This window comes from Hipposideros armiger, unplaced genomic scaffold (assembly GCF_001890085.2).
Source record: "Hipposideros armiger isolate ML-2016 unplaced genomic scaffold, ASM189008v1 scaffold_268, whole genome shotgun sequence".
NCBI classification, from domain to species: Eukaryota; Metazoa; Chordata; class Mammalia; order Chiroptera; family Hipposideridae; genus Hipposideros; species Hipposideros armiger.
Window position 1 is genome coordinate 497,033 of NW_017731618.1, and position 24,233 is coordinate 521,265.

The 24,233-nt window shown below is 35.9% G+C and overlaps 1 protein-coding gene across 22 annotated transcripts in view; it reads left to right on the plus strand.

Annotated features, from left to right (window-relative positions):
- MAP2 (microtubule associated protein 2) overlaps window positions 1-24,233 on the plus strand; it is a 274,645-nt gene that overhangs the window by 208,724 nt on the left and 41,688 nt on the right. For 12 of the 22 annotated variants that reach the window (XM_019656879.1, XM_019656881.1, XM_019656874.1 and 9 more), the window contains 4 exons: window positions 4,318-4,350; window positions 11,556-11,669; window positions 13,669-13,746; window positions 23,179-23,427. In XM_019656879.1, coding sequence (XP_019512424.1) covers window positions 4,318-4,350; window positions 11,556-11,669; window positions 13,669-13,746; window positions 23,179-23,427 — 474 coding nt within the window. The remainder of the gene's footprint in view (window positions 1-4,317; window positions 4,351-11,555; window positions 11,670-13,668; window positions 13,747-23,178; window positions 23,428-24,233) is intronic. The other 10 variants (XM_019656890.1, XM_019656893.1, XM_019656894.1 and 7 more) reach the window with 6 other exon arrangements.

Here is a 24,233-nt window from a genome sequence, read left to right on the forward strand (position 1 = left end):
CACAGGTCAAGGCACTGCTGGACTATGAGCATCTCTGAGTCTTGTATAAGTGACTCCAGCATGAATGGTCAGTACTCTGAAATAAAAGTCTTCTCTCTTGCAAAACATTTGCCCAGCCAGTCTGTGGTGGTTTCATTCATGTGCAGCATGGTGAAACAAGTAATGGAAAAACATTTGAAAGGGTACACTACAGGAGAGGTTATCAAAGGTCCAGAGCTGATGTAGATTTTATTCTCTCCAGTGAATCTTCTCTTCCAAACACCCCCATGTACCATGTTTAGATCTTGCTAATAATATTGATCTTATCGAACATTTTACCAAGGTTACTTGTTGCTTGTTTTAATCCCCATGACTAGGTTATAAAGTGTGTTTTGAGGTAGTAGCTGTGCTCCATTAATCTTCATGTTTCTTTTTGGTATATAAGGCAGTGCTTATTACATACAGTAAGTGCTAATAAATAGTTTTGAATTGATATAAAGAAGAGAGAGAGTTAGTATCTGTGTTTCGTTTTGAGAATGGAAATCACATCACAAAATAGGGCTACACAAGTTTTACCACAGTGTGAGCCATATACTTTTGTGGGAAAGATTGTGTTAGAAAGGAATAGTGGAAATTAAGAGGCAGATAGAGAAACTATGAGAAGAGGCTAGACTCAAGGTAAAGACTACAAAACTGTTGGCTAGACCAGAAAGCAGTTAAGCAGGAACTCAAAAACTGTAATGAAAGGAATGCTGTGAAAGGGTACAGCGGAAGACTTGCTGTGGTCTGAATGTGGGAGTGAAGGTTTGGAGTAAAGAAAATATATCTTTGACTCAAGATAGAAGTGAGACATCTAATCAGAAATATTTTCTTGATGATAAAAATTACTGAACTGGGAAGAATATGAAAAGTCAGGACAAATGACCTAAGAGACATCTGTATTCAAACAGTTAAGAAACACATGGATATTGAACAACTTTTCATGCTCATTCTGGCAAAATTGAGCCTAATGTAATAGTAAGCCTCAATTGAAATATCCTGCAGAAAGAACTTTAAAAGCATGTCCTTGTTGATCCTCTGGATATAAGGTAAGGATTGCTTTGCTGTTCTAAGTCAGGAACTCAGAAATTTCATGTCAGACAAACAGACAATCCGAATCTTAAAGCAAATGGATGTTCTAAGTCATAGACTTAATTATACATCTTCTTTAAAGGAATGTACCAGTAATTGTCTTGCAGAGATGTTATATATCCTATTTTTTGAAGTTCAACCTGAATAAAGTATCACCAATGTTCTTTTTTCTCTCCTTTATCTTTAAGTCTATAAAATCATTTGAAAATGATAAGTTGTTAGGTAATAAACAGCATTTCCCTATTGAAAGCAGGGATATTTATCCATTAACTTTAGAAAAAATAGTTGATTTCAATTAAATACACTCGCTAGCTTCATTATTTAAAAAAAATGATAAAAACTTCTTGTAATTCATAGTGTTCTTTTCTTTTTGGCATATTAAAATGAAAGATACTCCTGTTTAAATTTTCTAATTCTAATCATTAAGTATTTCAGAAAAAAATACTTTTTTTTTTTGGTCCAAGGAGGAAAATAATAACAACTATAAAAACAACTACTGTTACTTTTATAAGCAATTTTTAAAATGAATCAGTTCATTGGATAATTTTTCTATTTGGCTGCATGTTGTATTTTGCTATCCCTTATCTTAAAGCCCACATATATTTTTCTCTTTCTTTAAAAATTTGCTATTGCATGTTTTTCTCATCAGCTTGAAAAATAGAGATTTTTGACTAAAGCATTTAAAAGATTGAATAAACCTGCTGTCCTTAGAGCTTTACCAGAACATAAATACTGACATAGGGAACACTACTTTTTCTCCAAAAAAAATTTTACTAACTTGCTCTAGGTCACAAAGCATGTAAGATATATTTCCTTGAGGCATTTCTCACCTAATTCACATGTCTTTATTGCTTTAAGAAAAGAAAAAAGAGAGTTGAGTTTGAAGCAAGTACAGATACCACTTTCAAAAGGCACATTCTAGGAGGGAAAGTTTATTCAATCAGAATAACAATGGTCCCTGTCCTCATAAAAATGTCTGCCATCCGATCTAAGAAGAATATAGTGCTTGAAATGCTTTAGTGGATTGCGTTGAACTTGCATATATGATCTGAATGTAACATTGAAAACACTGCTCAAGAGCTTGGCTGTTTGGGTGACACAAGTTTCCTTTCTGGTAGGATTTCATTGTTTAAATGTGAATTGTAGCTACTCTAGCTGATAATTTAGCATCTTAGAACTAGAATCATCAGATAAGATTAAATTTAATTTTTTTGTGTGTGAAAGACTAAAAACCTCCCAAAATTATGTTTAATTTTTTTAAGTACATTTTAAAAATAATGAGCATTTCTTTAATTCTAACTAGAAATGCTTGAGTCTCCTGTGTCCCAAATGATGGTAAGTTTCAACTTTCCATTATTTTCTCTGATGCAACTGGATGTGAAAAAGCTTGTATCCAGAATACTTTTCTTCACCAGATCTGTAGCATAATGGAAATTACCAAATATTCTTTTTAGATAATATTTTGGAAAATATTTGATTAAACTATTGAGGTGTTTATTTTGTTCTATAAAATTTTAAGATACTTCATTAATATAATGACCCCATTAAAATGATCACCTTCTTGTTAACTGTAAGACCAGGTCATTCTTGCCTCTGTGTTTCATGTTGCATTTCAGAATTATTCAAGAAAAAAAAAGCAGAAACCATAAAGTTTCCTGGTTTCATGAGAGTTTTTACTTTTACAGCAAACTTCTCTTTAGGAAAACAGGCCCAAACTATAAACTCGAGTAAAACATTTTTGAGAGGTGAAGGATCTCTACAAAAGATGGGAAGGTGTGATTGATAACCTAGCAAGGGGAACGAAATGAATCAGAAAAACTAAGCTATTTTCAGGTATATTCTTAGAACCAGGAATTTGTCAACCTCTTCATGATCAGGACTACCATATATGAAATATTTAAATTATAATTTAATTTTGAAAAAAAAAAAAGGTTATAGTCCTGATTTAGAAAAGTTCTTTATATGGGAGGAAGAAAAGAATATCTTTTCATATATTTTCATAGTAACTTAAATTTTCATTGCCATATTTGACTAAGAAGATGAAATGAAAATTTATGAAATCTGATTTACAGTATCATGAAGAAGTCTCATGTATCTCTTCCATAGGATTGTGTTTTTCAAGCCAAATGAAGTTGTGTTTGTAGACATACTATAGCTTATGGTTATAGTAACATCTACCTATCTGGGGCCTTCCCTAAGCAAAAGTATGAAGTAAATAGAACTTGCCTTGAGCAACTTTCCATTTGTTTCCTGAACCCCATGACTTCATTTTCTTCAGGTTGTCAGTGGTCATCTGAAGCTACCTCATATGCCCAGGATCCCACCCCATTGCAAAGCCCAATCGCCTTGCCCCATGTCAGCCTACCTACCTAGATAGCATCCCATTCTTACATTTTCCTCAGCTCTTCTGCTTTATCAAGATTGATCAACCTTTCTCTTTCTCTTGGGCTCCTACAGTAGGACAACCAGACCTATTGCAATAATGAGTTATAGTTTTATGCTTTCTAGATATCATTTGCATTCTGATATAGCTTCAATTTCTTCAAATAAAAGTGAATCCTTTGACAGTTTTAAGTATGATATAGATGCCACCTGCCATTTGCAAGCATTTCTAGAGGTGTGCTTGGTAACAGTGAGACCCAGTACACAGAGATGCAAATTGAAATGTGTATGTGCCATTGAGTTGGCTTCAACTTCTGGTGACCATATGAATGAGTGATGTCCACAATGTCCTGTCCTCAACAGCCCTTTGACAATATTGTGTGTTGAAGACTGAATGCAGAAAATAACCCAATTTCTCACAAGTCTTCAAGGAGCAGTACAATTTTAATAGTTTTGACAAGATGCAAAACTGAGCATTTCAAAGCTCTAAAAGCATTATCAATTCCCTCAATGCCGTAATGATTGTATTCAATTTATTGATATTAAAGCAATTAGGAAATTTCAGGGGACAAAGTCCCCAAGAAATTTCTTTCTCAAATTAATTTAAGATCAATAAAATATTATAACCTGACTTAATTAGTAAATGTTTAATATGTTTGCTACAAATAACAATATAAATACACACACAGCACTATGTTGAAAACTGCCAGCATCACCAGCAGCAGAACATTTAGCTAGAATATGATAATATAAAGCTAGACTATGTTCATTTACTATATTTCTTCTGCTTAAATTTGTTTTTTTGTTTTTTTTTTCTGTTTCCAGCTGGACCCTTAAAATTAGAAGCAAAATATTCCAGTAGGTACTATTTCTGATCTGTGCTTTGCTTTTCTAATTACTTTTGACTCCATAATATAGCATTCTTAACCTGTGATAGCCTTCCACTGATAACCATCTTAATTTACTACACCTTCCCCCTTCACTAAATTTAAATGCTAAGCAGATTTTGTTCAAGCTCTAAAAACTTCATTTGAGTAGGTTAAGTTGTCAGTCTAAACAAATAGTGGATTTGAGTACACAGGTTGAGATAAGAAAAACAAAAACAGAGAGGGAAAATTCTGGCATCATACAATGTACTACTTACCAATCTTAGCCCAACCAGCTTGCAAATGCATTTCAGAAGAGGACCATATAGATGAGTGACTGTGGATGGTTCAGCTACAATCTGTGACCATTACTAGAAAAAAAAAATGTTAAAACAAAAACTAAACGTCCTTCAATGAGATTGCCCCATCTCAAGAATAATTTAAATGTAGGAACTCCAAGTTTTATTCATCTTTGTATCCCCCATAATGACTAAGCATGGTTCCTCTATCTATAGTGGGTGCAATACAAAATCTGTTAAATTTCAGTACCCATCAGAGCTAAGCTTTGTAAAATCATGATTTCTTATCTTAAATGCATTTATCCCCAGACTATCTTTACCTCAAATGCATTTTTCCTCATAAACTAAAATTTTCCTTGTTTGAACCAGGAAATCTTTAGGAAAAAAAATCTGTGGAAGAAAAAGCTGGTAGGTAAAGATTGACAGCTGCCTGTTGGCCTGGATGACCCTTTGAGATCAGTTGGGAGAGATATGCCAACGCTGGCCTCTATAATGAATGCTAAGGCCAGGGAAACAAAACAAAAAAACCCCAACAATCTGTTCTTTTAATTTCCTTTGTCACCAGTTGATTACAGGAAATAGTTTCAGAGCAACCATTTACTCTCCAAGTTAAGCAAGGAATAGAAGCAAGGAACTTTTCTTTTTTTCCCTGTTTTAATGAATGTATCTGAGGTATTTGTTTAGTAGACCGCTTCGAACTGCACAGTGCTTTCCTTGTTGACTATTTTCCATCAACAGCGACAATTAGCATCAGTTTCCTAGGCAACCACTCTGTACCCTACTGAGAAAAACCTTTTCTTGACAGGAGCATTCTGTCTAAATTGTTGTTTTCTTTCTTTCACAAGTATAAGGTAGGCTTGTCATTTCTTTTAACACAGCACGATTATGCCTGTTCTTCAAAGCAGAAACATTTGCTGGCTTCTATATTTTATACTGGCTCTATCGTTGAATTTATTGTCAATGTCTCTTACTTCTCTTTTAACAACCTGAAAGAAATCAATGAAAATACGCTCTCAGAAATATGTCAGCTTGCTTGGGATTTTTTTTTTCTTTTGTTTTTTGTACACAGTATAATAGGTGAACCTTTGCGTGTTCAAGCAATCACAGCTGGTCCTGATGAAAACCCAAAGGGCACACTTTCAAAATCAAGCTTCTGTGTACACCAAGAATGTCATATATGGCTCAGAAGCAAATTGGAATTTTCAGGGCCACTGAGAAACTTTCAACTCTATTGCTTTTGCTATCAATCATCCAAGCAATATTGATAGATTAATATAACAAAATCACTAAGCTTAAAATATGTGCTAATAACCAGGACTGAGACTCTTAATTAAAATTTCTGATGTGATGATATTGTGACCAGAAAGGCATAGCAGTGCTATAGCATGAATAAGCATCATAGAAAAACCAGGGGGCTGCAACGGTCATAAATGCTGAGTTGCATGGTACAACCATTGAGTAAAATTTACTTTATCATTTTAGTTTAAATAACACATGCAATGGGTTTGATATAATGTCTGTTAGGCCATGATCCAACATTCAGGGAAGGAAACACTCACTGGGAAAAGTGACAGAATCATCTCAATGTATGACAAAAAACTTTGAAGTCTTTACCAACGTTTTGTCAATCAAATGATGATCATAGACTTAGATGATAACAAAACAGCAAGTGTAATGTAGTTTAAATCAGCACTTAATATATATTATTTAATTAATTGTCACAACACATTAAACTAAGAATACCACTTTCATTCCCCTTTACAGATGGGGAATATGAACGTAAGAAAGATTGTCACTAACTTGTGGCTGGTAAGAGATAAAGGCAGAATTTGATTCCAGGTTTTCTAACACCAAAACCTACTATCATGTAAATATTTATACTACACTGATGTAAATCAAAGTGATTTCCAAATGGGACAATAAGTTGCCTTTGTCCATTATCTTGCCAGTGGATCCATCTGAAAAATATATTATTATGTGGATTAAATAATCTTGACAGGAAATAAAAGTGCCTAGTATAACAACCTCTTTAATAACTTGTATCACAGTATAATGTTTATTCAATAAAGGTGAAATGTAAGTAGCTTAGCATGATAGATATCTTGTGTATTATCAAATAGGCTTCTGTTGGGGAGCTTATGCCTCTATTTGTTTCATATGCCTACTCACCTCCTGTATATGTTTCCACCAATATATTTCCCCAATACAAAGAAAAAATATTATTTCTCACAGATTTTGATTTATCTACTGAGGACTGCTTCAATACTCTTTTCTGACTACTGACCCTATCTCTGTTGCCCAGAATAAGTTTTTAAGACAGACTTTTTATCTTTAGATGTTTATATAGTTTGATCTGCTATCACCTATTCACTGGGTGTGTATCTTTAAATCCTTTATTTTATATCAGCCCAAAATTAATAACATTTTTTTAGATATGATGAGATGAATTATTTTAAAGAAGTTGCTTTTGATGTTTTCCTTCCAGCCGATGTGTAGGCAGCTTACTTACCAGATTATTTCCAAGTTGTCGTCCATTTTGCTTAGGCATGACGTGCGTTTACAGCCATGACATGGATGATTTTGTATTACTTATAGAAGCTGTCTCATTACCATAGTGACACTACTGATGAAATAACAAGTTAATATTCAAATACTAGTTATAAGGTTCTCACTGCAATGGGAAAACTACTGTGAATTACATTGCAATCCTGACATTAACAAAAGAGAGAATAAAATACATAGCACACACACTCTTAAACTAAGACAATTTTTAACATAAACTAAAAATGTCCACTTCCAGGAAACTTTATACATTCAAAAGAAAGATAATTGAGACTTTCACATTTTCAGTTTACAGTAAGAAGTGTGATATTTTCAGCTGTGAAGATCAGGGTTTACTTTCAAATATGTAAAATGAATAATATTTTCCCCATTTATGTGTAACCTAGATTCATCTTTAATCTTTTGAACAGCTAGGTCCTATTCATAATTTTACGCATATAATGTTTGGAAGAAAAGAACAACCAAAAAGGGTAGAATGTAGGAAAGGGAATAAGGAAGTAGAAAAAAGTAAGCAATAAAAAAATTAAAATGTAGTCTAATTTTTTACTTCAAAAGTAATTTTTCATGTTGCTAATTGTCCTCAGGAGCAGATAGGGTTATCACTAGCGAGAAAGAGAGTCCTGAATTGGGCAGGAATCTAGAGCGGAGTGTAGCCCACAGCCTACACAGCCAGGGAAGTGGGTATGAAGCCAGAAAATAGGTAACAAAGGCAGTATTTACTTCCCTCTAGTTTTGTCTTGGGAAGAAAAAAACAAAACAAAAAACTGTCCCTGGCATCAGCACAGGTGATGGCAGATTAAGTGTATTATCTGATGTTCATAATAATAATGGCCTATTTGGGCTGGATCCTTAGTGCGTATAACTGTTGCTCTTGTTTCAGAGTAGAAATACTAAGATAGAAGACCCAGAAAAATGTATGGCTGGGGAAAATAAAGAACCTTGGTGAAGAACTCTTTGAAGGTCTTCTTTTTATATGAGTTCCTTGTTGTGCCAAACCTGTTTTACAATTATGTAATTGCGTCCTCAAAACAACCTGTGAAACAAGTACTATTATCACTTCCACTTTATGGGTGAGGCACTGAAACCCATATGTTTGAGTAAGTGTCTTTGGACAAAATAACTAGATAGTAGTAATGCTGGTGTTTGCACCCACATTTCTCTGAATTAAAGTCCTTGTGTCTTCCTCTAATGCACATTACAAACAACAGTAATCTCCCAGATAGGTAGAAAGATATGACATCATAACTCTTATATTTTCATTTTGATGTGTCTGATTTTGTAACTTCTTTTGGCTTCTGTATATGTTTGGCACATTTACCATTAATCGTCCTTGAACTTTACCCAAACCCTGTGTAACTTGGCTCCTGTCCCAGGAGCCAGGCTCACCCAGGAGATGTGCTGATTAGGCCTCCGTTGGGAGAATCCCATCTCTCCTTTGGGGAAGCTACCACCTCTATGCCGATGACAGCACTTGCTTAGAAGATTTTAAATTGACTGGGCCAGTTGGAACCTCCAGAACAATCCTATACTCATATTTTTCTAAAGTCACTATGAAATTAATATTAGACACAGTGTTCTTTCCTGTTTGAAAAGTTTTAGCAATATTACTCTTCCCCAAAATATTGAAGATAACATGTCATTAATTTGAATTCCACACAACTTATTTGATTATTCTAAAATAGCATGTCTTTAAAAATCTTTTAAATTCTTTTAAAGAAAAAAAAGATTAATTTTTCATAAACTTATTCAACTATGAAACTCAAACACAATTATCAGTTGATTTTTTTGTGAAACAACAAAACCAATAAAATTCAAATGCATTACTACTGCCCCATCTAAAATAAATGATATTGTTTTGCTGAAACTAAACTATCACTCACAAGAAATGTTGTGCCGACTGATGCTGGGCATTTTATTTGAGTTGGACATGTCCATATAGACTGAAGACAAGTAATTATTCAATTTCCCCTTCACTTGTTCTATTTACAATATTTTGAAAGTCTGTTTGTACAGTGTACCACATTGTCATTTGGCCTATATTTGTGTAAGTGCATCCTTTACTGTATTAATTTCAGCTCTGTTAGCCCACAACAAATGAAGAGATAAACTAATTCTCTATGGTGTCAAAATTATTCTAAATACAATCTCAAACAAAAAGCCTGAAATAATGAAGCGTTGCTCTATTATAATTTGTTCATATAAACTAATCGATACCTGTATCATTTTTATTGGATTATTTTCCCCATGAAAAAAATTTTAATTCATGTTAAGTACTCTCCGACCCTGGTAAATTCATCAATAAATACACAAGAATCTGGGACCCCCATTTAAGAAACACATTTCTAAAACGCATCAAAAAATTAAACAAGAATACAGTACATGGTGAATTGGGGGTAGTTAAGTTAGTAAATACAGTAAAAAGCATGGATTATTTATAAATTTGTATAAATAACATGCACAAAAATCTTTCATGTTAATTTTTCCACCTTTTCAAAAAATAATGTGAAGCATCCAGTATGGGTCAAGATCAGTGAGAGGCGCTTCAAGAATTGCAACCAGGATGAGGAGAGAGTCCATGACTTGGGAAGCTTTACCCAGCAGGGGAGACAGGCACGTGTACCAGGATGGCTCCACGTAAGATGTGGGAAGAGCCATGGGCCATACTAAATTTTGTGTAAGTGCCAACAGGGAAATGCCAGAATGATCCAGAGGACACCTGTCTCCTGTACATGTGCCAACTTCCGTAGCACTTGCTCCAACTCTCCATTAAACCCAGTTTTCCATAAGACACTGTAATACTAGAAGTGGGAAAAATCACTCTATTGATTTTTACATGTCTGAATTTCATTGAAAATTAATATGTGCAAGGGACGCAAATGACGTATTCCAAGATATATAGGTAGGTAGATAGAGGGGGGAGTCGGGAGGAGGAAGAAAGCAAGAGGGAAGTAGGGCCGGAGGGATGGCAGAAGAGGCTGACTCAAAAATCTAACCAGGAATAACAGTTGTGTACGTTAGCTAGCCAAGCAGGTCTGAGTGAATATGTTTCCTTTAGAAGCTTTTGAAATTAAGATAAATTCTGTCCAAGTAGGTTGCTCATCTGGAAAGCTTGGTACTTACGCACTAACCCTCCATCACTCTGGATGGGGTGAGGAAGGCTTTCCAGAGGAGGCTTAATCTAAATACACCAGGTAAAAAAGAGGCAGATCTCCCCCAACTTGCTTGGGAATGAGCAAATTCCAATCAATTTTATCCATAATAAAATTTCAATGAAATATTTATTCTAAAATCTTAACAAAAATTATGAGAACAAAACCCACCCCCACCTCCACCCGTTATCCAGTATGACTTGTTTCTATTTGGGCTATAAGTGGGCTTATTTTCCTAGTATGGTAGATGTTTTTACATAAAGATAATGAAAGGTTAAATTCTGTAGAATTTATTTCTAACCTAGAATACATTTTAATTTCAAAAGGCTTCTTTCAGTTTTAGTTGGTACGTGGAACGTCGTGTCTTGAGTGTTTTTATGACTAGGGTGTATACAACTAGCACTGATATGCTCCAGTGGGTGCCGCTGCAGCCCCAAACTAGTTACCTGGCATCTCACAGACTGATCATTTTAATGATGAATCCCCTTCCCACTGTTAATGAAACTATTGTACTGACTGGGTGACTGTATATCATATGGCCTTAAGATCTTTAAAACATCTGCTATCTAGAAAAGCAGTAGCTCTTTAGATAGAGACTATCTGATATATTATTTCCATGTATTTCATTCAAACTTTATCTTCTCAGGTTTTTCTGAGAAGTCTTCTTTACAATGATGCTGGGATAATGCTATTTAATCACAAATTCACATTTTGAGGCATCTTCTTTAGGTTTTAAAACACACTATTTCTGCAAATTAGCATAGAAATATATTTTAATGACACTTCCCTAGAACACTGTAACAAAACTATGAAACATATTTTAAGTTAAATCCAAAATGAATCTGCTCTCCTTTGAGTTTTTTTACTAGGTCCAAAAAAATTTAAATTGTTTCTGTTCATGTACATAGCCTTATAAAAATGAACTGCCATACAAATTAATTATTTTTCTTTTATTCTGTGTTTATTTTGCTTAGAATGTGATGCCTTTTGTTTTCTTTTTGCTTTTTTCAATTATAATATATGTATTTGTGTTTTGTCTGCAATGTAATAAATTCTATTGTACTATTTTGGGGGGAAGACAGAGGAAATGAAATTCTAATTGACTATATTGTTTGATTACTTTACCTCTTTGCTACCTGTTTTGGACCTCTCCTAATTTTATTTTCTTTTGTTACTATTTATTACAGAGGAGGTGTCTGCAAGGATAGTTCAAGTAGTCACGGCTGAGGCTGTAGCGGTCCTGAAAGGTGAACAAGAGAAAGAAGCTCAACATAAAGGTCAGCCTGCAGCTCTGCCTTTAGGTAAATGAGAAAGAACCTCAGATCAGGGGCTGTGTCGGCTGCACCCTGATCACTGGATCAAGTCTTCATGTTCAAAGATAAGCCATATCTCGTAGTTCATCCTTATATAGAACATTCATCAGACACCTCTCTTGGAATATGCACTGGGACCTATTTTCACATTTCTCAACCAGGGTCATTGTGGTGTTTGGGTAGTCTTTAGGGTGATAATCTTATAGTTAGACTTTGCCCTTAAATTGCCCTTAATTTTTCATTTCTTGATGACATGAGATAGTTATTATAAAAGTAAAGCCAAGACGTTTTGATATCAATGCCCCCAATGATAAGGAAAAGGTACTAATGCTTTCATGAGAGATGACTGTTTCTCTTTGTGGGTTTTGGTGAATAATTGTCTATACTGCAGTCTTGTTCGGGTCTCTCTGAACCAGCTACAGAAAACCTATAGCCAGAGCTTTATTAGAATCATCAGTGACTTTGTATTTCATATGAGGTACTGGTCTTCACTTGGTGCATTTAAGGGCACTGAGATGGCATTGCCTGTCCCTTGGTCATGAGTCAAATGCCCTCCATTGCCAAACAGGTAGTGTAATGGTGCTTGCTAAAGAAAGCCATTCTCAGCCAAGAGCTCTCTGACCTGCTGATGATAGGTAGGTAGGTAGACAGATAGATGATAGATTGATGACAGATAGATGTAGTAGATGTATATACATACAGAGATACAAGAAAGGAAACTCTTAAGTTCAACATATATATTTACTGCATAGGTACATAAAAGTAATCTATAGAAAGGTATGGCTTTTAAAGCCTAAAAATAGTCCATATCCCTTTTTCTCTCTTATAGTCGAATGTATCCTTAATATTTGATTTTCTGATCAGGACCTCCTAACTGTCTATTAAAATTAAGCAATAAAAAAACTCTGCTCTCCCAGAATAATTAAAAATATTCACATTGTTTTCAATAAAGCGTTTTTAGATTATCAAGGATTATTTTTCTCTTAAAACAAAGAGGGAAAAATTAAAGCATTAACCTTGTGCCTGATGTTCACTTCTATTCTTTGAAATAAAAGAAAACCCCACTGTTTTTTTTATTTATTATTATTTGAAATAAGCCATGTAGAAGTCCATAGAGTCAGGGAAGTAAAGTCTCCTGTTATCCCAAAGCTGTCTCTACTAACTGCCTTATGAAATAAAAATTTGCATCATCTTTAAAATAGATTTTATCACTGGCCTTGATTGATATATATTTCCTGTTGAAATTCCTTACCTTCATATGTGCAGTCAGAAAGGATCTTGAAGAGGAAAACGTACCATTAACTGTGAATGAATTCCATCTATTAGAACGTTTCTCTTTGGTCCTTCTTCATATATCATGCCAAGGTCAGAAGATGACTCAGCTTCCGTGCGTACATGGTTTCTGTCTGAGGATTGCCTCAGGCTATGACTTCTTCGTTTTTCTGAGAGTACATACAGACGATGGGTTTTGACATTAGACTCAGGGGTCAAAATATTGTTTAAAAAATATATTACCTAAAATAACTGTGAATGATCAAAGTAACATTTGTTTCCAGATCAAGACATTGAACAACAGAAAGTTCTAATATTTTTTTCAGCCTATCAAGCCAAATCGAAACTAAAATGCCTGCCTGTGTGTATTTGAGTACAGAAGATTGGGACCAGAATAAAATCTTTTATTAATTGAACAAGCAGACACAAATTAATGGCATTAATGACAGAATTTTAGCTGGCATCTCTAATCCATTTTTATGGCAAAGAAAAAGTGATTTTTAAAAAAAATATTAAATGCTCTTTTTTCTTTTTAGGTTTTCAAAAATATGTGAATCAGGTAATAAAGCTAAAAATGAGTCAAGCGCAACTTACTATTGAATCTTTCCCTGAATGTCATAAAAAGGTCTTTTTACAGACGGCAAAACTGCCTACACACCTACTAGCCTAATAGGAATACTTGTCGTAGCTCATGTTTCCTTTGTTTGATCTTTAGCACCTGAAGAGACAGCTAATCTGCCTCCTTCTCCACCCCCATCACCAGCCTCAGAACAGACTGTCACAGTGGAAGAAGGTAAGGCCTATTGGACTATTTGAGGTTTGCCTTCTGGTAAAGCATAAATAAACATCGACCCATAAACACTGGACTTCAGTATGGGTTAGTATGTGACTCAGCTCTGGAGCTGTCTCTTTCAAATAGTCAAGAAAGAACACAGACTTTATAAATGTCTATAAAATCAGAAGTAGAAGAATATGGTAAACAAAAGGAAAAATCTGCTTGATAAAGGAAAAGATAACTGTGTTTAAATTGCTAGAATAACTACAGAGAACCAGTTTACTTCATGTAGAATGTTTTGACAGAGAAGATACAATTCTATTTTGTAAGTGACTAAACAGAAATCAATTATTGAAGAAATCAACACTTCGGAAGTGTTGTCAGGAATTGTCTTTATTTTGTTGAACATGGTATTGCCAAGGCCTTCCCGAGGACCTGGTCTGTTGCAAGCTCTCAGGAAGTATTAATGAATAAATGAAGAAGTTAATGAATGCATCTGATATTGAGAGCAATGAACTGGAAGCTGAGCGCGTGGCTTTCCTACTGAGACCTGTTATTGTACATGAATCTATTTATGCATTTACTCAATATGCAAAGCCAGGTCAGCTTTTTAGTTCTCCTGGATAAAACAGAGGGATCCCTTTGAAGAATTTTCATTCAGAATCTGAGATGAATGGTGCTATTTAAAAGCAAACTATGATTGATTTTCTGACTTAGATCAGTTAACTTTTGTGTGTTGTTTGAGTTACAGGAGAAGGCAGAGGAGAGCTACAGCTCATTTGTTATTTTAATATTTATTTTTCAAATACCGAAACCAGAATTTTAATACTAGTTCATTTTATTCATTTATTTCCTCATTTATTTTCCCCGTCTGCTTTCCCTTTTAGAGATCATTTTATTGTGTTAAAAATTGAATAATATCACGAAACTCACTGGTTTTTTAATTTATAATTACATTCATTTAAAATATTCTTTGATTTTCTAGATACACATTTTCTTAAATTACTAACCTATAAACAATCAATCAATATAAATTATTTTTGTCACAGATTTATAAACCAAAATTTTTTAGTGTGTTGTTTTGTTTTCTTTTCATAAATTGAGGCCTTTTTTTTTTCAAATTTACTGCCTGAAATAATATTAAACAAACTAAGTTATTCTGCTAAGCACAAGAAATTTTGGGGACTGTGATCAGTGCATATAATCAGTGTCATAACAGCCACTGATTATTAGTTAATTCCCTGAAAAATGTGATTTAATCTTTTAACTCATAGATTTGAACAATTCTTTTAGCCTTATGTCCATCCATTCATTCGGCACATATTTATGGAGCACCGACGATGTCCACAGTACTCTTCAAATTCTGGGTGTACATTAGTAAACAAAACACTATGATCCCTATTTGTAAGGAGCACACCGACTAATGGAGAACAGAGATCCAGTAAATAAACTTACACGTAATTTCTATTAGGATTAGCACTAGAAAGGAAAAGAATAGGGAGCTTTCAGCCAGAACAAAGGAAATCTTATTTTCTTAGGTGGTGAGGGCACAGTTAAGAAGCTGAGCCTAGAAGCATGAGGTGTTGCCTAAGCAAAGACGGAGGAAAGGAACATTTGGGGCAGAGGGACAGGATGTGCAGAGGCACCAAGATGGGCAAGAGCGTGCAGTGCTCTAGGAACAGAAGGAGTCTCGTGGCTAATGGTTGTGAGAAAAGGGTAGAGCAGTGAAGAATTTGAGAAGAATTCAGGGGCCTGGATTTCACTCCAAATACAGTGGAAAGGCTCCCATGATAGTTATACTTCCCTCAGGTAACTGAAGATGTTTCTCAGCCCCTACTTAAAGCCTTTCAAGTGCCAGAGAATCCTCTTAACCAATAGAGGGGCGTGATGTTGGCTCCAAAGTCAACCAGAGGTCAAGTAATTAATTTACTCTTCTTACTCTTATATGGGAGGTGGAGCAGAAAGGGCACTAGAGTCCTTCATCCATCTGGGAACTTGCCCAGTCTGCTTTTTGGAGGGTGATGTAATGGATGTAATAAAAAGACAAATACAATACAGAATCACTTTTACATTTTGGTAACTTAGGTGTCACTTTCCAGAGTAACCTTTCCTTATATTTTGAGATTGCTTTCTCAAGGCTGCTTCAGTATATTTGAAGAAAATGTCAACTTAGTACTTCCTGTTGAAAGCAATTCGAAAATATTTCATTCTTAACATTTTTCAAACCAAGCTTGTATTTTTATTGATTTTTTTCAAAAAAAGTATTAAACTATATAGCAAGACCTAATGATTTCCTTTTAAAAGGATAACCATTTTTTGAGTCATATAAAAAATTATGTATTTTACAAAGTCTACATCCTTTATTTAAAAGATCAAGTAATAGCCTTACCTTAAATGTGTGAAAAATATGAGGTCTAGACAATAAAACCAGCCCCTCTCTTTTATTTTAAGCACTTTTAAAGTATGTATGAAAATTTTTAAGCTATTTTATCAGAAAATAGTGCTAAGTCACAAGATAGGATTCAGCTTTTCAGTTTTTCAAAACAAGGGGTTTGTAAAGACCCAGTCAAAATTCCATTAATGTATTGCTCATAGCAGGTCTCTTGAAAAGGGAACAGGTGGGTTTTTTTCATCCAGAGATTTTTTTTTTTTTGTTACCCTCCTTGATCCACCCTCAAACCAACTGTAATCTAAAGGCACAGTGACTGCCACAGGCTAGTTCTTTTATAAAAAAAAAAAAAGAGCTCTTGGATTAAATTGAGTGGTTCAGTGGTTTTGAGGATATGCTTACTTTTTGTTAATTATCAAACATTTTAAAAGCTGTTTTTTCCCAGAGTGGATCCATGAAAGCTTCCACTAAAAATAATTTAAGGTGTTAATTACTATCATTTATGAATATTCTTCCATTGTAATCTATGTAATATTAATAATTCCCTGAATATGTGCTTATACTGAGAAACATTTAAAGGGATTTTGATGACAAAATTAAACAAGTAGCACACTTTGAAAGGAAACCCAGGTACATTAAACTAATATTGTACTAGTTATGATGTTTTCAAATGAATCTCCTTTTTCTTTTTGGCCTAACCATAATAGTTGTCATTTGGACTAAACTGTTAGAATTTGGAAGCCCATGCAAGAACATAGGAATTATCAGAAAAAAGACCCAGGAATCTTTCTGCCCTCTTAGGTTTGTTCCAGAATTCTAGGGTGGTGTTTTCCCGTGTCAATGATGTGGAAACATTATGATTATTAACCTGAAAGCAGTTTTCCCTCCATATCATTCTGGGGCAGCAAACCCATTTGGGAATCTGAGGAGTCCTCAATCAAAAGCCTGCAGAATGGGAAGGGTTTAGAGAAGTTGGAGAACAATGTAAGTGGAGCCAGCCTCCTTCAGCCATTGGCGATGGGGCAGAAGATGTGACACCAGGACAGACAAAAATCACTGTCACAGATACCTCATGAGAGTCAGTCTCTCATAAAAGTGACTACTCATTTGTTCCAAAGGGAGCTGACATACCAAGTCTGGGTTTTGCATGGCAAACCTCACTTTAACCCAACATAAATTTTCAAATGCTTTAAAAGTTTGTGTGAAAGCAAATTAGGAAAAATGTATTCCTCCACTGAAACCAGGTAAGCTTCATTTTTGAAGTTTATCATTATGAAAAAGTGCTATGCAAAACCCCAAGTTTCATAAGGCTAAAGGCTAGCCTGTTCTTTCACATATCACATTATTAAATGAAATATTTTGTGGCATAAGAAGTATCCCCAAAAGCATGTGAACTTATAAAAGGAGGCATTTAATCCTGACCTTAAACATCAAAATTAACTGTGATGAAGTGAATTTACTTTTTCATAAGTCTCTCAAGCCTAGCTTTGATGTGTCAAATGAAAAGAAAGCAGGGACGCGTGACCTGTTGCTTGAGTATGTTGAAAGATGCTAACATGTGTGAGGTCCAGCCCTGTGCTTAGCAGTTTCTCAGATACCATGTCATTTTATCCTCCCAGCAACCCACAGAGATCGATCATATTCACTTCCACTTCTTGTCCAGGAAGTCATGGCTAGTTTAGGGCTTATCCAGACTTCACACCCAAATCTAAGTCCCTGCCGCCACAGCGCCCCCTGCATCCCTGTAGCCGCCTCTTTCTGATCTAGGTTCTTAGTGTGGGACTGTGAAAATGAAGCAATCTTCTAATGAGAGTTTTGTTTTGTTACAAGCTACTGGACTAATTTCCTTCTTTTCAAATCACTCCCAAATAAATTATTCATTTATTTACAATTATCCTGTATCCCACCTCCATCAGCTATGAACCAAGAGCACCTGACATACATAATTCCATAGCAAATGGGGATCTACTGTCTTTTGTCATTATCATTGGGACCAAGTGCCCCGACTGTTTGGACGTAGCTGGTCATGGTCCTCTAAGCATCACTTCCCCAGCACATCCCTGGGACTTGTAAAGTAGATGGACTTCAGGCTCTCTGGTCCTAAACAGAGGCTTAGAGAGTACATACAGTTCACGGGACCAAGAAAGCACTGGGCTTCGCCAGACATTCTTTCTGAAGCTGCCTGGCTCAGGTCCAAACAAACTCTACAGAGAAACTACTTTCCCATTGCAGCTGTTAATGTTGTTGCTCTTTGTTGCTCTTGTTCTCTGATTAGAGTCAAAGTTTTCAGAATAGAGAATGCTGTTTCTTTGAAATGTTGGAGACCTGAAGCAAGGCTCTGGGTTGTTTGCACGTTTTGACACTTTCCAAAAGAGCAGCAGCAACAAGAAAGAGGTAGTCAAAATCTTCAAAAGGTTAAAACATCCGAGGAGTAGGGCCTTTCAACTTCCAGCTCTCAGCTTTAAATATTTTAGTTTTGTGCAATGGTCCGCTCTACTTCCCAGAAAATAAATGTGGAAAATCAGAAAGGTGAATATGCCATTTTCATGTGTTGATTGTCCTGACAATCTGTTGAACAGATTTGAAGTTTTAGAGGTAACGTGCATACATGGGAAGTCTGTAGCCTCGGAGAGTCACTGGAGGAAATATGAATGGCTGGGACACGTGACAAGCCCAGGACTTATGATTCAGCCAGTGTTGTAGGCCAGATTTCAGCCATTTATCTGCTCAGCTGAGAAATCGTGCCGAGTTGAACTAAGAATATCAAATATAATTTTAGGCTTCTGGCATCTCATGATATTATAAGCATCGTGGCTGAGAAAGTTCGGAACACCCATCCAGAAACAACTTCCATGGAACGATCAGTAAATAATATGCTCAAAAGATTAAAAGGATTCTTCCTCCCAAGTGTATTTTAGTATTCTTATGATTTCAGACTTATTTCTAGTTGTCAGCACTTGGTTGCTGAAAATAAGTTACTGCCTTAAAATACAGTGCATTTTCAAATTACTGTGATAATTCTGTCTGCTTAAAGTTTGATAGGAATAAAAACGATACAGACATTCTTATTGGGAGGTATGAAATTTTAAAAGTATTCTCTATATAAGTGAATAAGTAGTGACAAGCAGATTTGTTATTCTGACACAAGGGCCTGAGATGTAGTGCCTGTACCATATCAGAAGCCAAATATTGTCCATTGTTGTCACCCTTGAAACTCATTAAAATATACAAGAATCCAAATGGGAAGCAGACTGATCGACCCTTGTGGATCTAAGGAAATATATTTAAATAATGCTGGTTTCTAAGCCAAGACACAGGAAGGGACAGAAATGAGAACAGTTCCTTTAGCATTTCAATGAGAAATATGTAATGAGGGGATTGAAATACAAAAACAGCCAAGAGGCAGTAAATGAAACAGTCAAGTCTTGATGAATCCTAAGTCAACTAGGCAGAAATCATCAGTTATGTGGGCTTTGAGAAGGGAAGCAAAACAGAAGAAAGCAATTTTATATTACTAGGAACTTTCTTAAAACTGTAGACTTTCAGTTTTATGCAAATAAGAACCAGTGTTCAAAAGGATGTCCCAAGAAAGAGCTGTTCTGATGGTGCTCTTTTAGCAAGGTAGGAAAGAAAAACAATGCATTGTAGATATTTTTAAGATTGAAATTAAACATTACTTTCTGGTTAAAGTCATTAACTTAAAATGAAATTAACCATAATGCTGACTATATGAGCATCCTAGGTTATTAAGGCTCTGCTTCCAACCAACTGTTTTCCCCCATAATCATTTAGACACCAGACCTTAACAGCTTTCTTGTTTTCTTAGCTTATAAATATATTGATACAAGCATGAGAATAATCTACTTGAATTTCCTCTAAATAATGCATTTGTTTTGTAATGCTTTGTTTCTATGCCAGTGTTCCCGTGGCTATTGACTTGGAGGGGAAATGGGTAGTTTGATTAATTTAGACCAATGGCAAGATGACTTAAGGGATAGTTTAAAGTCCGTGGCTTCCGAAGCATGAAACACTCACTGTCTGCCACCTTTCATCAGCTTGGTGTTGCTAACGCCGCATCCTGCTGTGCTGCTTCTGTGGCCCTTCGTGTCCTTGTGCAGGTGTTGTCTCGTCTGTCTGACCTTGTGTCTGTCTTGTCCAGTTCTCCCTGCAGTGTCTTCCTGTGTGTCTGTTTGTAGATGAAGGGGCTGAGGATCAAGTGGGCCCTCTACACAGGTTCCCCAGCCACGAAACGGCCACCAGCGGGGAGAGGCGTAGACTCCTAGCCCCCTCCATCTCGGTGTCTGTGCCTGATGATGACCCTTCCAATTCCGATGAGGAGTACTATGAGCATCCTTTGTTCAGCTCCCAATGGACCACCTCTAGTGTGCTCCCCAGTGTCCCAGCGCAGAGTGCAGAGGCCCACTTAGGCCAGGAGAAAGGTGAACCAAGCATGGTCCCCTTTTGCTCCTCCCCCCCAGCCTGCAGCTTGGACCACTTGCATCTCACTAAGTGTACCTTCATGTGTGGGGTGAGAGGGACAGCAGCCTGTTTTTTCCATATGAAAATGAAGTCCCTATATAGCTTATATCCATCTAACTGCCCCAGCAGTTTATATAAAAGAAGCCTTAGTTGAAACATGGGAGAACTTCCTTTTTCTGTCTAGTTACTTCTGAAAAGGAAGCAAAAGGCATGGAGGGGAGGGGAAGGAAGCAAAAAAGAATTAAAGTATGATTCCTTTCTGCTCCCTGCAAATGAAGCACTTGGAGACGAATATATTCTCTTACCCAAATCAAAGAAGATGACCCTGAATGTAACTTCTTCTTCCCTGGATATATATTACTAGGGCCAGACTTAAGGAGAATTAGCCTTCTTTTTAGTGCTATGTTAATATGCTAGGTCTTTAAGAGAGAAAGATTGAAGAATCTGTTTAGGGCAGAATAAATGTACTTCTCCAAATCATTTAATTATCTACAGAAACTCCCCAGGCCCCTCCAGGTGACTGAATCTGGGCCCACTTTAGTAGAACTGGGCTAACGTGAAAGAAATGATCCAAAGCCTTTGCCATTCCAGCCTTAGGAAAAAGGGAAACCCTAGGGTGTAATTGTCTACCGTGAGGATCAAATAAGTGAGCAGTGGGCTGCTATTTATCTCATTCTAACTAGGTAGTTTTGAAAAGAAAAGAAAATTAGAGCTAAACAATCTGTTGCTTAGGTGAAGAGATTATTTTCAATAGGCAAAAGTAACTTGCTTAAGTGAAGAGTTTATTTTATATGGGACAATACTCAATGTAAGGTCACATCGTTCCAAGGCAATGGGGAGTAAGCTTACCCACTATCTTCATGATAGTTAACTTCTTCCCAGGTCTTTTGGAAAACAGAGAACACCAATGACCCAGATACTCTGATTGGGAAATATACCCTAGACTGAGTGCAACCAAGTTCTTCTAATAGTGTGAACTTGAAACAATTAAGAAAAAAAACGTGGATTTTTGAATAAGGATCAGGTATAGTGGAAATAAACATGATTTATACAAAATGAGAAAATGGAAGGCTAAAAAGTGACAGATTTGGGAAACACGTAAATTCACTTGATTAGACTTCATCCGATAAGGTGACATTAATAAAGCAGCTATATTAAAAGCCTCTTAGCTGTAATCAAAATCTCTAACGCTATGGCATTATAAAAATTGCCTTATAAATTAGAATCAGCATTTTAAAAATGTTACTTACATAACTAAATTACAAAAATGAAAGCGTCTGAGTGCTAATGTGAGGAAATAGATGAAGTAGAGTAGTTCTCTTCCACCTCCCTATCCCCAAGCGTTTTAATATTTCTCAAAAAAAAAGAAAATTCCTTTTTATTTGTAGTCTTTCTCACAGGGCCATTTAAACAGTGTATAATTGTTTCATAGGGATTTTATAAGAAGCTTCCCTTTGCAGGAATATAAAACCGCTTATATATATTCCCTCTAGTTTCTTAAGTGATAAAGCTGGATTTATTTTACTGGCATTTGAAGTGTAAATGAGAAACAAATGAACAAGATAATTCGTGGCCTTTATAAGTTTCTTTTTTACATTTTAATTGTTAACATTTTTGCATGTGATATACATCTTTTGGGGGGATATTTTGGCAGTTTAGTTACCACTCAGTTATCTTTCTTTGGTAGTTTTGTTTTGGATTGCAGAAATAAGATTTAATAGACAATATGCACATTTTCTTTCTTAGTCAGTGTCAAGGAGAACCCTAGATGAACTACCTTACCAATATTTCAGGGGTTTTAGTAATATAACAATTGTGTTCCAAAGGTAGACTTTTCTAAATAGGTTGAAATTTTACCTGAACCTTGCTTTACAAAATATTTTATTTACTCCTTGAAAGCTTTGAAAGTTTTTATATTCTTTAATGTCCTATAATTCAGTGAAAGTAAAGTAAATTGAGTTAGGCAGCCTTTCACCTTAGAAATGCTAAATAAATTCTATTTTCAATATTTTTGATGGACTTCATGATAAAACAATAAAGGTAATTGATGGGATTTTATTTTGAGGCAAAGCTTTTTTTACTCCCCGAGTTCTTTAGTGAAGTTTGCATGTTTTAAATAAAGTAATCAGAAATTCATATGTAGGGACTTCTTGCATTGGAGAAAACAGCACATGTCTAACAAATTCAGGGGTTTTTTTCAGTCCATCAATGCATCTATCTTTTCACAGCCATCTGTTACCCGGCAGCACCATCTCTTGCTTCCAGCCAGCTTTCCACATGTGTGCCGCTTACTGCCATTCCCACTAAGTGGTAATAGAGCAATACAACCCTTTCAGCTCTCAAGTTTTGAAACAACCTTTTAATGAGATTTTTAAAAGGCATCATTATTAGCAGATTATACATAATTTTCCAAGCAATCACTAATGTAACTTGCATTAGGATATGCATTTGCTCATCCAAATGGTGAAAGAGGTTCTCGTGAGGTCAATTATCATGGAGCTGAAAGTGTTCCTTGAATAATATTTCTGTTGTTTTGTGCATTGTTCTGTGGTCATGATGTCAACGTCTTTTTCATCCCTAAGAAGAAGAAACGCTAGAGGGTCCAATGGCTGAGGAAGAGAAACCTGTCACTCTTCCTGGGAAAGAGTGTGGGGCTGCCAAGGCCTCAGACCTACCTAAGGGCCTCAGTGAGGGCCAAGCGGAGTCTAGTGCGATGGCCCAAGTAGTTCCCGAAGAGAGTGCCCCAGCAGGGGCCCTGCAGGAGAAAAGTGTAAAAGAGGTCACCGAGGAGGTGTCTGCAGAAGTAAAATCCCCTTCCTCTGCCAGGGAAGGTGTGTCTTTCTTAGGATTTGCATGTGTTTTGTTGCAAATGATCTCCTCTCCAGCAGCTTACCAACCTGATTGATGCCTTTCCAATGCTCTTCCATCGCTGAGTCTTGTCATGAACCTAAGACCACTGTTTTAGGCTCAATGAACAGAGTGTGGCTTGCGCAGGTGCTGTGTGGCAGCTTGGTTTTCCAGTGCTGCAGCTGAGTCTTCATTTTCCTTTGCCATGATACAATACGCTTTGCAGCCAGGCTGATGATGCTATGTGAGCTCCCCCCACCCATCTCAAATGTTTGCCAGTCACATTGCTAATACATGTGTATTTTTATTTTTATTTTTATTTGGGGGACAGCGATTCATATGCTTTTATTTCAAACCGTAGAGTTGGATTTGGGCACAAAGAGGCTTAAATGGTAGAACCCTTTTTGTTTGCAACCGCAATATGCTATATTTTTTTATGCTTCAATGAATACTGGTTCCGTTTCCTTAAAAGCCCTTGCTGATGCTTCTCATATCATTTCCTCTCCATGGCAGCCAACCAACCCGTTTGATCATCCCCATATCTCTTGAGTTTTTATTCATCTGATCTTTATTAGAAGTTCATGAAGTATTTCTTTTCTATTGTTACAACAGGACACACACGTATATAAGGTAATGATGACCCATGCACTTGCTCTCGACAGATGATTAAACTTTATTTTCCCCAAATCTTTTCTAGATAATTGCATTTAGCTTTAATGACCACAATAAAATACCTTTGACCTTAAAATACAAGTGAGACTTGGAGGCCTTTTTGATTGCTGAACAAATA